This window comes from Ochotona curzoniae, unplaced genomic scaffold, assembly GCF_017591425.1.
Source record: "Ochotona curzoniae isolate NIBS_2020 unplaced genomic scaffold, NIBS_Ocur_1.0 scaffold_3223, whole genome shotgun sequence".
NCBI classification, from domain to species: domain Eukaryota; kingdom Metazoa; phylum Chordata; class Mammalia; order Lagomorpha; family Ochotonidae; genus Ochotona; species Ochotona curzoniae.
The window spans coordinates 13392575-13406832 of NW_024467108.1; the positions used below are offsets into that span (position 1 = coordinate 13392575).

Sequence of the window (14258 nt, forward strand, 5' to 3'; positions counted from 1 at the left end):
TCTATTTTGGTTTAAAAAATTTTTACAGTCACATTATCAATAGACTTTGAGGTATCCTTAATTCCAATTTATACATGTCCATTTTGCACACATTTAAGAGGAAAGACTATAAGAAAACAACTATTCACCTAACACAAAACCATGTTACACATAAGATGGGAATCATGCTTTATGCTTTTTTCAGTTCCTTAAGTCTTAACTAGGAAATTAGCTGAAATCTTAACAAAAGGGTTAAAATCAATCCCATGACTGGGCACTACAGAAAAATTATGAAATCTCATCTCAGATATTCTAGGATAAATCTCGGTGTTATGACTGCAGACTGTATTGCACAGTGATAGCATGAACTTTAATCCAATTAACACAAAAATTATAATCATACAACGCTATACAAATGAGCACATTATGATTTTTCAGAATAACCTTGATAAACCAAACAGGTCATTTCTTTCATGTTAACAGATGCTAACATTATTAAGAGGGTCAGAAACTCTCCCCAGAATTCACATGTATTAGAACCGATGCCCAAATGGGATCCCAGAGCATTCAAGGCGAGGACTTTAGCTGCTAGGCCATGCCGCCGGGCCCATAATTCACATGTATTAATCCATTTGATTCTGATACCAATTTTATGGGGTTGATTACTACAAACAAACCAAACTACAAATAAAGATGAGGAAAAATGAAATACTTAAAAATAATTTCTGCTCTTTGCCCTATGAAGAATGTACCTGCTTGCAGCTGTAGAATCTTTTATTTTCTTTCCTTCCAAGGAAGCTAAATGCTGTTCCAACGCATCAAGAAGACTGCTGGGGGCCTGAAATGTACAAACATTAAGAATGTCTTGACAATCAGTGTACTGGCCGGCGTAATTCAGCACAATCTAACAAATGAGAGCCAACAATAGCAGCTGAGTTTCTCATGCACTAATTAACAGAATTCTAGTAATTTTTTTTAAAGATTTATTTCTTTTTTGTTGGAAAGGCAGATATACAGAGAGGAGGAGAGACAAAAAGGAAGATCTTCTGTCCGATGGCTCACTTACCAATAACAAATTTATTATTATTACAATACATTGACTAGCTGGAGCTATTCATACAATATCAAAACACAGAAATTCAGAAACCCAAGACAATGTTCATCTGAAATTCATTAATTCAAGGTACCCAAACATTACTTTTGAATGAAATGACACTGAAGCAAATTAAAATCACGATGAAATACACCACCAGTTCACTCACCAGAATCACTACATTTAAACAGGCTAGAAACATTACCCAATGTTGGTAATATTAACCCATAAGAGATGCAAACTGTGTCCACAGAGAAAAATTAGTGAAGAAAGTAAAAAAAAAATGCAAATAACCCCCAAAGACTTGCAAAATGGGCAGGGGAAAAAGTAGCAAATTAACATAATGGAGTGGTGCTTCTGGATTAATAAACAGATTACTGATCTGTTCAGTAACACGGACAGATCCTGAAACATGATAAGCAGAAGCAGCCAGATGTTAAGAGTGTGTACTCATATGATATACACAAATTTTAGTTTTCTTCCAACTCAGAGCTCTCACAGTCCTCATTATTTCCCCAGCAAGTAGAATAACACTGAGGCATCTCAATGGCAGGCCTCCAAGAGCAAAGTCGCTCTCTGATCCCCCTCTGCCGCTCTTTGTCCTGTTCCTTTTTCCTCCCCAAGACAAGCTGATCTCTCTTCTCAAGGTGGGTCATACAAACTAAGAATAATCTCCCACTTGTCTATCTTGGAAATTGGTCATAAAGGAATTCTCTTAAACTTTTTTGTCTGGCCGATCTTAAGATCTTTTCCTTCAAAAGGGATCCCGCCCCACAACCAGGAGGAAGAAATCCTAGAGAGCCCAACAAGCTAAACAGACAAGCCTTGCAAAGCTTCCCCACTCACCATACTAACATAATGATTATATCTCCTTTCGACCATGGAAGTCCACTGCCCACAGGCCTTGTCCTATGCATCTCTTAATCTGAGTCTTTTCTAATAAACCTGTGAACTGACTTAGGTGAGTGATTCAAGTTAATTAATCAAACATGAGGAGGGAGTTGTGGGAACCTGAGTTTACAACCAGCTGGTCATAAGCACAGTGTGGCTTACAATTGACATCTGCAGGAGGGCAGTATTAGGGATTGGAGTGTCAATCTGTGGGATTCTAAAATTATATCGCAGTATATGGTTTCAGAACTGAATAGAATTAGGGAATCCTTACATATTAATTACTGCAAAATGGGTTGCTTACTTGGCACGTGCACAGAAATTTTGACCAGGTGTTGGAAGTGATCTGCATTGTGAGAGTATATCAAGACAAACTGAGTTTTTCAGTTTGTCATTCCACTATATGTACAATTAGCTGGATTACATTATTATTACATTCATTAAATGATAAAATTACACTATCAGGGAGCTCTCGTCTGAAATCTTTGGGATCAAAAGTCTCTCAGATCTTTTACTATTTGCACATGCATAATATAGTATCTTGGAAATGAGATCCAGTCAAATATGAAGTACACCTGTGATTCAAACATAATTACCCTACATATAATTTTATACAATATTTTTGTTATGCCTGTGCTTTGACTGCAACCTGTCATGTGAGATCAAGTTTGTCATTTTCCACTGACAGCACCATGTTACCACTAAAAAAATTTTAGATTTTGGGACATTTCAGATATTAGAATTAGGAATGCTTAATTTATGTTAAAAAGGTGGCACTGATCTTGTCTTGAACAGTGTTCTGGTACCCCGGAATGTTTAAATGGCTTTTTCTTAAACTCTTGTGACATAGCCAAATATCAACATAAAGAAAAGTTATTTTCAAAAGGAAAATCTGTCAGTGTCCAGGAAAAGAGCTGTTCACTAACTCTAAAAAGAGCAAATACATCAATGGCATTCACTTAATTCCAAATAATTATTGCCTGACATCCAGTTTCTGGCTTACATGATCTAAAAGCACAGATGGCAACATCAACAATTTTAACTTTGAAAATTTCTTTTACCCAGCATTTCCCCTAAACAGTAAATACTAAGACTTAACACAAGGGAGATGCAGTAAAACATCATTTAACACCAAGTATTTGTAAAACTGATGTGTATGTTGAATCGTGACTCTTCCTTATCCCAAGTAAAATGTAGGCACACTACCGTCGAGAGTTTTATTTTGATGGTAGGAATGTGATGGTAGAGGTAACATTCATTAAAATGCTCTTGTCAGAGCAATCAACATGTTAGGCATTGTATGTGATTACTGAACCTTAGAAACAAACATTACTAACATGTCCATTTTCAAATAAGTTAACACAGTGAAAACTAATTTATTCAAGATCATGTATGTGACACATAGTAGAAGCCAAAAAGAGGTTCTAAGCTATGTCTGACTTTAGAGACTACCTAATACAATTACTACTGAATCCTAAATTAAAGCTACAGTCATTACACCCTTTTTGAAGGGTGTAAATTATTTCTTATAAAATTGCCAGAAGTAATAACAAACAAGCCATTTTTTTAACAAGTCATTTCTAAAATTCCTTTTAGACACATTAGGCAGTTTTCCAGAAGTCAATTCCACATTATGAAATGTAAAGAAAATTTAATGTTAATTGAGCAATTAATACAAATGAAAAATAGCCTAAAATGTCTACTTTTGCATTACACCACTATTTTCTAACTATGGCTTTATTTTACTTCACTTTTGAAAATTTTCTGAATAACCAGAAGAATGCCTGGAAAATTCCTCTGCTTGGAGAGCAGTAATAAAAAGAGTAGTTAGAGATGAGACCAGACAACCCCGCTCAATTTAATACAATGAATATTATAGCACACACGAAGACAATATGTAATTTTACATAATGTCTGAAGCTGATGATTTTTAAACAAAATACAGGGGAGGCTGGCATGACAAATGGGACTGATAGTAGGGGAATCTAAAAGCTGTTCATTTTATACTGTGCACTGCTTGTGTAATGACTCATCTCACACCTAGCCAAGAATATTCTACTAAATCTGAATGAACTTAATTTATCTCACATGGACACAAGCAGAAGTGCTTTATACATTTATTTTCTCTAACTAGATCTATTGTATATCATTAGCTTTGCAACAGGGATATGTCTTAAAATTAAGTACAGTGAAACAACTGTTAAGACATCATTTAAAAGGATGCACCAAAATAAAACAAGTAAAAGGAGATGCCACTTGTTAAGGAAGAGAGTTGATACACATGGTATAAGGATAGTTCTTTGGTGGAAGGCATTTTGTTTGTTTCTTTATATCAGTTATAAAGCACTGTGAACAAGGTAAAAAAAATCTACAGTATGAATGTGTTTTTCATAAAACTTTTTAAAGTGACGATTGTAAAACCACAATCACAGATAACATCAATTAATGCTTTAAAGGTTTTTACATCATATAATTTCCCAAACTATCATATAAAGTATACACTGTATTATTTCCATTTTACAGATGACAAAACTTGAGTAATTTCCCCTAAAGTCACATAACCAACTAAATGTATAACCATGACTCAGTCTCACTCCAAACCCTGTTCTTCTGACCCACTATTATGTTTTGAGGTTTATCCTACTTAATGCTCTATTACTTGAGTCAAACAGTCAAAGCAGAAAGTTTAAAATAACCCATTCTGGTAGGCAACAGGAAAAATAATCTCTCTGTAAAATCTAAGTTCATTTCCAAAGGTTTCTTTTTCTTTCTTCCTTAATGATGGCAAGGGGAAACAAGAGATGAAAAGAAACAAAGAAAGTAATAGTATAGTGTGTTGGGCTATCATAAGAATAGATAATTTTATGTGATCATAATGCTAGAATGATATTTAGCAGTATATCAAAATACTAAAATCTGTCAAGAAAAATTACACTGATCTCCTTGTCAGCAAGGAAAATGTGCATATTACTTATTTTAGTACTCCCCACAGCAAACACAGAGAACAGACAGTGATTGATATTTTAAGAGAACATTTACCTGTGAAAGGTCTGGTATATCACCTCTGTCAATTCCAACTTGCTGTAAGAAAAGACAACATTGCATTTAACATGCAAAATTATAATGAAAATGATTTATAAATTACATCTGACACAAACAACATCTCTAGTAAATGTTAACATGTCAGATTTACTTTAAAAAATTAAAAAATCATTTCTAATAGCTTTGATATTTTTTAATGGCTCTAGAAGTTCTCACAGGAGGGGAACTTGAGGTAGAAATTCAAACACCTTTTAAGTTATCATTCTCATGTCTTCTGAACATCTTTATAGTCTATTTTGACACAATCTGAAAAAAAATCCAGCTATGTGTCAGACATAAAAAAAACTACAGCAAAACTTTATAGTGTTAACCATGAACAAGTTCCTTGGGCACAAAAAGTTCAACAAATTTGTCTTCATAAAATATCTTTACCCTGCATATTACTACAGATTGAAAAGTTATGTTCAGTTAAGTAGATGAGATTTTATACAAATGTCAAATGATATTTAGCATAACTGTCTCCACAACATAACCCCAACAACTCTGATGCGATCTAGGCAATTTCCAGTTGAGCCACTGCCTGGGATACATACTACATGTAGTATGTAGTACCTTCCATACTACAGTGTATCAGTTTAAGTCCTCACTATGCTTTTGATTCTAATTCTGATTTCAGCTTCATATGTTAATTTAAACCTTGAGAGGTAGCAGAACACAATAAAAGTAGTTGTGTTCCTGCCACAACCAGGATCAGGCTCTCAGTTCACTGCTCCTGCCTTAGCTGCTATGGAAAATTGGGAATTGAACCAGTTGAAAGCCATTAGTTGAGTGGGTGTGGGATTGTGGGTCGTTGTCTGCCTGCCTAACTTTCAAACATAAACAATGCCTCTGGTTTCAGTATGGGAGTGACGCTAAAAAAATGGAGGGAAAAAAAAACAAAAAAACTTCTGATTTCTCTTTGAAAGATTTTTTTTTACTTTTTTAAATTATATTTTTGACAATCTTTACATAGTTAATTAGGGTAAAAAGGCTCAAGGGCTATAGGAAAGTGGGTAAGACTATTATTTCCATATTGTTTGCTTCATGTATCTGAGGTAAAGGGGGATATTGAGGGAGAAGTCCTGAAAGATTTTTAAATCCAAAAAAATTCAATAGGTTTTATAAAAACAGCAGATTAACAAGGCCATTTCCTTCAAGTGTCTCATCCTATTTTTTGCTACAGAATAAAATCCCATTAAAGCAGCCAAATCTAAAATCACTACCATGCTATTTCTAGAGTAACTATACTGATAGCAGATGAACAAATTATTCCAGAAAAATCTCTCTAGCAGTGAAAGGTATACAATTAATAGAGAAAAAAAAAAAACAAAAACTCAAGTTCTTGCCTCTGTGCTACAAAGATAATGCCTATAAGGAATATAATTGTCTTCTGACAGTTTCAGAAAACTACTTTTTAGCTTGTAAAAATAGATTACCTTCTAGCCTATATTCATAGCTTCCTTAAGAATGATAATACAGGGCCTGGCATGGTAGTGTAAAGGTCAAAGTTTTCGCCTTGCACTCGCCAGGATCCCATATGGATGTGGGCTCTAATCCCAGCAGCACTGCTTCCCAATCCAGTTCCCTGCTTGTGGCCTGGGAAAGCAGTGGAGGAGGACGGCCCAAATTTTGGGACCCTGCACCCATGTAGGAGACCCAGAAGAGGCTCCTGGTTTCAGATTGGTGCAGCTCCAGTTGTTGAGGCCACTTGGGGAGTGAATCATCAGACTGAAAATCTTCCTCTCTCTTTCCTCCTCTCTATGTATCTAAATTTCCAATAAAAATAAATACTTTTAAAAAATGATAATACACAGTACAACACTTTTGTAGAACCAAATCACTTTCAATTTGTACCTGCAGTTAGCATATCTCACTAAAGTGAAAGGACTTACACTGACACTGAATATTTTCTACCAAATTTAACAGAATAAACCTTCTAAAATATATGTGTATTTCTAACTATAAAAATCACCAGCATCATAGCATGACACCCACTTAATTTTATAAGTACACACTTTTTAAATACATGCTTTTAATGCTCAACACTGAATTAAATACACAATATATATTTCATTACGTATAGTCACATAACACAAATCCATTACAATATATCAACAATGGAATATTGAAGACGGAGCTTCAAAATCTTTGTGGAAAATTTGTATAAACCTTTAATACCATTTAACCAGGCACTTTTTGAAGCCCCTTCTCAGACTTTGCTTTCATTTAAACTACGAATAATTTCTTCAGAATTCATGCTCACACTCATAATTACTTATAGATACTTTACCTCTGCTACTTTGAGAAACTCTGAGATTCTTGTCATTCTAGTCAGGAACTTCTTATAGATATCAAGACCTTCTTTGCACTGGTTCTTTTTCATATCAAAATATTTTTCTGTCAAAAGTAAATGGAAAATCAATCTAATTTACCCATAAAAAATAAAATGGCCACTAATGAGAATAACAACAAGAGAGAGATCATATAGGTCTCTCAAAGAATTTACACACAGCCTGCCAAAAAGCACCAGTTACATTATCTTAGATATGTCACTACCATAATAATGATAATTGAAAAATTCATTATTACTAGTTTGTTCAACACTTCTTCCCTCATAATTACTTAAATGTGTATCTACACGTAAACACACAAAATTTACTCCATTTAAATGCCATCAACATCTATTTCCAAGTATCTTAACCAGAATCACATTAAGGACTCAAGCTTCCCATGGCACAAATGTCACATAAGAAACAAACAAACAAAAAAAACAGTAAAAGGACTGCTGTTTAAAATAAAAAGAAACTTAAAAAACACTCATCAAATGGTAGAAACAGTGCCTTCTGGAGCTTTACAGAAGCATTTTTCAATTATAAAAAGTAAATAAATAAGCTCAATTTCCCTATCCATTTAAATTAAAGTATTCCTGAATAAATTCACATTCTTACAGTTTATTAAAGTCCAATGAACAAGCACACTGAAGTGAACGTATTTGACATTTGATACTTTACACTTCAATGTACTTCAGTTACTTGTCTACTTTAAATCCCACCAACATGAGTATTCTAGGCAAGATCAGTTGCATCCCACATATGCTACCTAGACAATAAAGCATCATAAATTTCTAAAATATCTCAAAAGCAAAAGGTATCATTAAACAGTTATCCACTGGTTCATTCCCCATAATACTTGAGGTTAGGACAGGACTGTGTCAAGAGCCAGGAACTCAATCCACATCTAATGTATCTTAGGTCATACAGTATCAAAATTTTGCACAATCACATGCTGCCTCTTTTGGATGTACATCAGCAGGACCCTGAAATAGGGAGGGGAGTTGGAATTCAAACCCAGGCCCTCAGACACGGATTGTGGGGGATCCCAAGTAGTAACCTGACCACTAATCAAACACTTGCCCTGAAAATAATTATTGACTTTGAAATTGGGTTTACAAAAAAATCAATTCAAAGCGCACAATAAGATTTTTCTGGTACAAAAAAATATATCAGTATTATCCATTTTTTATTGGGGTACAATATATATAACATAAAATTTGCTATCTTGGGACTGGTTTGGTGGTGTTACTACTTGCAATGCTGCCATCCCATATGGGCACCAGTTCAACTCACAGCTGCTCCACTTCTGACTCAGCTCTCTCCTAATGTACCTGAGAAAGCAGAGAAAAATGGCCTATGTTCTTAGCTCTTGCATCCATGTTGGAAACCAGGAAGAAGCACCGGTCCCTAGCTTCAGTCTGGACAATATTTGGGCTCTACAGCCATTTGGGGAGTGAACCAGAGCATGGAAGACCTTCCTCTCCATCTCTCCCTCATGCTCTATAACTCTACTTTCAAATAAATAAATCTTTCTTTTTTTAAATTAATTATTCTAACCCAACTTTACAAGGGTTTTTACATTTATAAAAATTTTTACAATACATAGAAAACATATCTAAAAACATCAAGTTCATTCAGGCTGAACATTCTGCTTCTATTTAATCATTTGGATATACATGGTCAAATATAAAATCTTTTCCTCCAAGTAAACTGGTAAAATGAATACCTGGATATCTCAGTGAATTTTCAGACAGCTTTAGGTAATAATTCAGACAATATCACTGATCTACACAAAACAAGAAATAAAATGTTCTTAGACTACAGTCGTACATACCCAACAGGTTAATAATTCCTTCATTGTATGCTGCAAACAGTCTAATGGCATCTTTGAACAGGAGCATGAAGGCAGCATTTATTACCCCATTTGTAAGTTCATTGCTATTAACCTGGAATAAAATGGGGAATGATTTAATCATCTGACATGATGATGGTGAAGACTCTATATTAAAACCAGCAAATTCAAACCTCAGGCATTATAGAAGAAACATTTTTCTTTAAGTACTTAACTGCTACTAATAATAAAATTATCTCTGAAATCTTGCAGATCTCCCTTTCCAATAAAAAATAAGTAAATGTTTAAATAAATAAATGCTACAATGGCAATTTCGTCAGGCCAGCACCATGGTAGAAGCAGGTTAATCCTCAGCTTGCGGCACTGGCATCCCACATCTATCAAATAAAAAATATTTTTTAAAAAATGGTAATACCAGATTTTTTTTTACCTCATATGATTAGTGGGAAAATTAAATAACAAAATTAGTCTACTACATTAGCTACATATACACAATAAGTACTTGCTGTTGTCTGAATTAATACCTCACATGATTAGTGGGAAAATTAAATAACAGAAATAGTCTATTATACTAGCTAGCATATACACAATAATATTTGTTATTATTAAACTATGTTGCAGGGGCCGTCTTTGTGGCATAGCCAGTTAGTTAAGCCATTGCCTTCAACACCAACTTTCCATATGGGTGTCAATTCAAGTGCCAGCAGCTTCTGCGCTGTGGGAGACTGGAATAAAGCTCCTGGATCCTGGCCTTATTCTGCTAGCAGCATTCTGGAGGTGACTTTGGTGTTAGAAGACTGAACTTTCTCTATATAATTCCACCTTTCAAATAAATCAATAAATACATCTTTAAAAAATTTGCTGTAACAAAAATTAGTATTCATTTATCAAGAATACTATAATTATGCACTGGTTTTATCTGAATGAGTAAATCAAAGGATAAAGCAAATTAATTTTAGGTTATTTTTTGGATAATACAAATATCTAGTACACAAAAACTGACTTACATTGTTGGGTATAAAAAACATAAGCACAAAGTTCAATGATAAACTAAAAAGAGTAAATATATTTATAAAATATCTAATAGGGTATATTTTAATGTATGGGGATTTCAATTACAAAGCAAAAAAGGAATTTAAGTGGAAAATGCATCTGGCTAACACAGTGAAAAGGAGCTAAACTTCATTTATCGTATGAAATACAATAAATTGTTTTACTGATATACTGTTTGGGAATGAAAACTGAAGATAATAAATAAAAAAGCAAAAAATACTAGTCCATAAACATGTGGATAAGAAGAAAGAAAAATCAGTACTTAATGACAAATGACTGGTCCAACTCTTCTGAAAATAAACTGGGAATATTAGCAACAAATTAGATGTTCTTTATATCAATCCTACAGAAACAGGTTCACAAATGAACAGATACATAAACACACACTCTCTTACTGTGGTTGCTTAATATTAAAAAATCAGAAAACCTTTAACAAAACAGTCAATTTTGACATAATGAAGTATCATTCAGACATTCACAATTACAATTTTATAGATATTCATAACACAATAAATGCAAAAACTAACATTCGGATCTTTGCTACCGCTATACCAGGAGAGGTAACTGTTCTGTGAGGGCCTATGTGGATATAGTTAACATTATTCACAGGCCATAGAAATTATCAACTTAAAAATCATAATGACAGAGATTTAAGTCTTCTTTATGGTTTCCTTGTTAGAGCCAGATTAAGCAATTTCCAAGTATTATATGGCCTGCAGGCCAGAAACTCCTCATCTATACTTACACAAATCAAAGCACTGATCTGTAAATATATTAATCTTGCATGTATTCTAAAACAGGACTCAGCAAGTTTTAGAGGTTGTGGGTCACATGGCTTCTGGCATAGCTCAACTGTGTTATCATGACATGAAAGCAGCCACAGACAACATACAAACCAACGGACCTGGCTGTGTCCTAAGACGTTGAAATTTGAATGCTATACAATCTGTTACAAAATACTCTACAAAACAGTGAGCAGCAGTAGTTTGATAAACCCGTTTATGAAAATGCCTACAGGATTATTGTATATTGGATATTTGTCCACATGACTAGGCAAAAGAGATTTAACAGAGACCAAAGCACACCCTTTTCCTGCCCTAAACATGTTCAAACACTAGTAGTGATTAAAGTAAAAGAAAACTCTTCTTCAACATGAAATTGTTGCATTCTCACTTTTTAACTCATATTTCTAAAATAAAATATCTTAAAATAGATGTCCCATCCTTACAAAAAATGGCAGAATTGAAAATACAACCTTGTAATGTATTACAAATGGTATTTGCTTCTAGGAAATTTATTTAAAGAAAAATCCCAAGAACACATTTTGCTTAATAGCTATATAAAAACCTACATAATAAAGGACGGTTATACAGAATTTTCCCTGTATTTCTGAATAAATACCATGCTTTGCTTTGATTCCTACAAAGGAGATAGAAGTGAAACATGAAGTTGGTAACTCATAAAGAAAATTCATATACACCTTTAAAATCTAAATTTCATTATCAAAAGAAAAATTTTCAAATTAATCATTAGCTTGTATATCCTTAAATTCTAGAGGAAGAGAAAAGGGCTCTAAGAAATCAGAATAAATCTAAAACATAAAAATAGAAAATTTGGGGACGTTTACACAATTTTTAAACAAAGAAAAAAAGTAGCAAGTATAAAAGCTAATTCAACTGTCATGTTTTTTTAAATCCTAAACTTTTACAAAGCATAATCAACTTACATTAAAATCAAGAAGTGCATCCATCTGATTCTGTATAATTGGTACAGTTTTAAGGAGTTTTTCTGTATTCATTGTTCTCATAACTCCATCAGCCCTGTTACCAAAAAAACAAGAAAATTTGCTATTGAACCCACATTTCCAACTTCCATCTGGATCCATGTTTAAAACAAAGATCAAAAGTAGGTATGAAAGGTCACATAATTGAGCCATTATTGAACCTGAAGCTTTACGAATAGATTTTGTGGGGAAAAAAAACTTTAAACAAGATATGTCCTATTTCAAACAACCAGTCAAAACAAAAAGTGGGGGCAGTGGGTGGAGGGAGAAAACATCATAACAAAGTGCCAATCTTGCTGTACTTCCAATCCAACTTCCTCCTAACGCACCTGGGAAAGCAGCTGATGAAGACCTAAGTACTTAAGCCTCCCACCTGTTTGGAAGAACCGAACAGAGATTCAGATTAGCAGGTATCTGGTGAGTAAACCAACAGATGAAGATCTTTGTCTCTCACATATTTTCTCCCTGCTTTTCAAATAAATAAAACTTTTTTAAAATGAGTAATAAAAGGGGCTGGAACCATGGCATAGTATGCTAAACCTCCACCTGAGGCATCAGCATCCCATAATGGTAGAGTTCAAGCCCCAGCTACTCTACCTCTGATCTAGTCCCCTGATAATGCTCCAGCAAAATGGCCCAAGTCCAAGGGTCCCTGTACCCACACAGGAGACCTGGAGAAAGCTGCCAACTCTTGGATTCACACCAGGCCAGCAATAGCCACCATGGACACAGACATCTGGGGAGTGAACGAGCAGCATATAGTTTTACTTTCCAGGTAGATATTTCTTACCTTAGAAAAACAGTATCAAGCTATAACTTTATAAAACTGGTACAAAAATCCCACCAGTAAGAGGTGTTAAAGCTGTTACATAGTGTGTGTGTGTGTGTGTGTGTGTGTGTGTGTGTGTGTTGTGTGTATAGACACAGTAAATATGATTAAGCAAACAACTTGTAGAGTTTCTAAGTATACAGTTGTTTGTAATATTCTCCGAAGATTTCTTGAAGGGACATTATTCAATATCAGTAAGCTGACTGAAACACCTTATTATAATGATCTTTATCTAACTGAAATGAAACTAGAATTCAAAACTAGATTCACCTGACTAGAAAAGCCCATGAGCTCTTAACATTATTTTGGTGAGTTGCAAATAATCATTATCTGATTAATTTGGAATGCTGATATAAAACATCTATGTTCAGGTTTAAAGCAGACTGGAGGAGGCAGCAGGTGATGGTTCAAGAAGTTGAGTGCCTGCCAACCACACATGAGGCCTGGACTGGGTTCCACCTTCACAGCTTCAACCTGACCCAGCCCCAGCCACTGCAGTAATTTGAGAAACAAACCAGTCAATTTGAGCTCACTCCTCTCTGATTCTCTCTCTCATATTTTCTCTTTTATTTTGCTTTATTTTTATTGGAACTGCAAATATACAGAGGAGGAGATACAGAGATCTTCCATCTGCTGTTTCACTCCCCAAGAAGCCGCAACAGTCAGAGCCAAGCCTATCCAAAGCCAGAGTTTTTCTAGGTCTCCCACATGTGAGCAGGGTCCCAAGGCCTTTGGCCATCCTCTGCTGCTTTCCCAGGCCACAAGAAGGGAGCTGAATGGGAATTGGAGCAACTAGGATATAAACAGGCGTCCTTTTGGTATGGGAGCACGCAATGCAAGGACTTTAGCCACTAGGTTATCACGCTGGGCCCTGAATCTCTGTCTCTTAAAAAATTAATCTTTGAACAGCAGAGCAACTCAGAAAGGCATTCATCATCAGGGTATTTCTATTCATGTAAATTTGCCCTCAGGTCAGGTGATCAATGTCCTATTAAAATGTATTTAGTGACTTTTTCCCAAGGGTTCTTCAAATATTTCAGATGTAAAAAAAATGAATCATTATCAGATATGAAGCAATGATTCTATCATTTTTATGTGAATCAGGTTTACACAATAAGATGACCGTTATCAAAGATGTACCAAAAACTAAACCTAGCTTATGTATTAAAGACTAAAAGGAATCTTAACACAAAATAGCACCAAAAAAGTCAAAAAAAAAAAGAAAATATTACATCTCTGTGCACTAGAAATTTAATGTGTTACAATGACAAAACTTCCCAAACTGAAACACAGATTCAATATTATCCCTACCAAATCTCAGCTTCCTGTTAAAACAGAACAGGATTGAAAAATTCACATTTGAT

General features: G+C 34.6%; 1 protein-coding gene across 26 annotated transcripts in view; it reads right to left on the reverse strand.

The window, feature by feature from the left end:
* Positions 1-14258, reverse strand: part of PICALM (phosphatidylinositol binding clathrin assembly protein) — a 125179-nt gene that overhangs the window by 81373 nt on the left and 29548 nt on the right. For all 26 annotated transcript variants that reach the window (XM_040964140.1, XM_040964138.1, XM_040964154.1 and 23 more), the window contains 5 exons: positions 12009-12102; positions 9212-9323; positions 7335-7441; positions 5003-5044; positions 732-817 (listed from right to left, as the gene is read on the reverse strand). In XM_040964140.1, coding sequence (XP_040820074.1) covers positions 732-817; positions 5003-5044; positions 7335-7441; positions 9212-9323; positions 12009-12102 — 441 coding nt within the window. The remainder of the gene's footprint in view (positions 1-731; positions 818-5002; positions 5045-7334; positions 7442-9211; positions 9324-12008; positions 12103-14258) is intronic.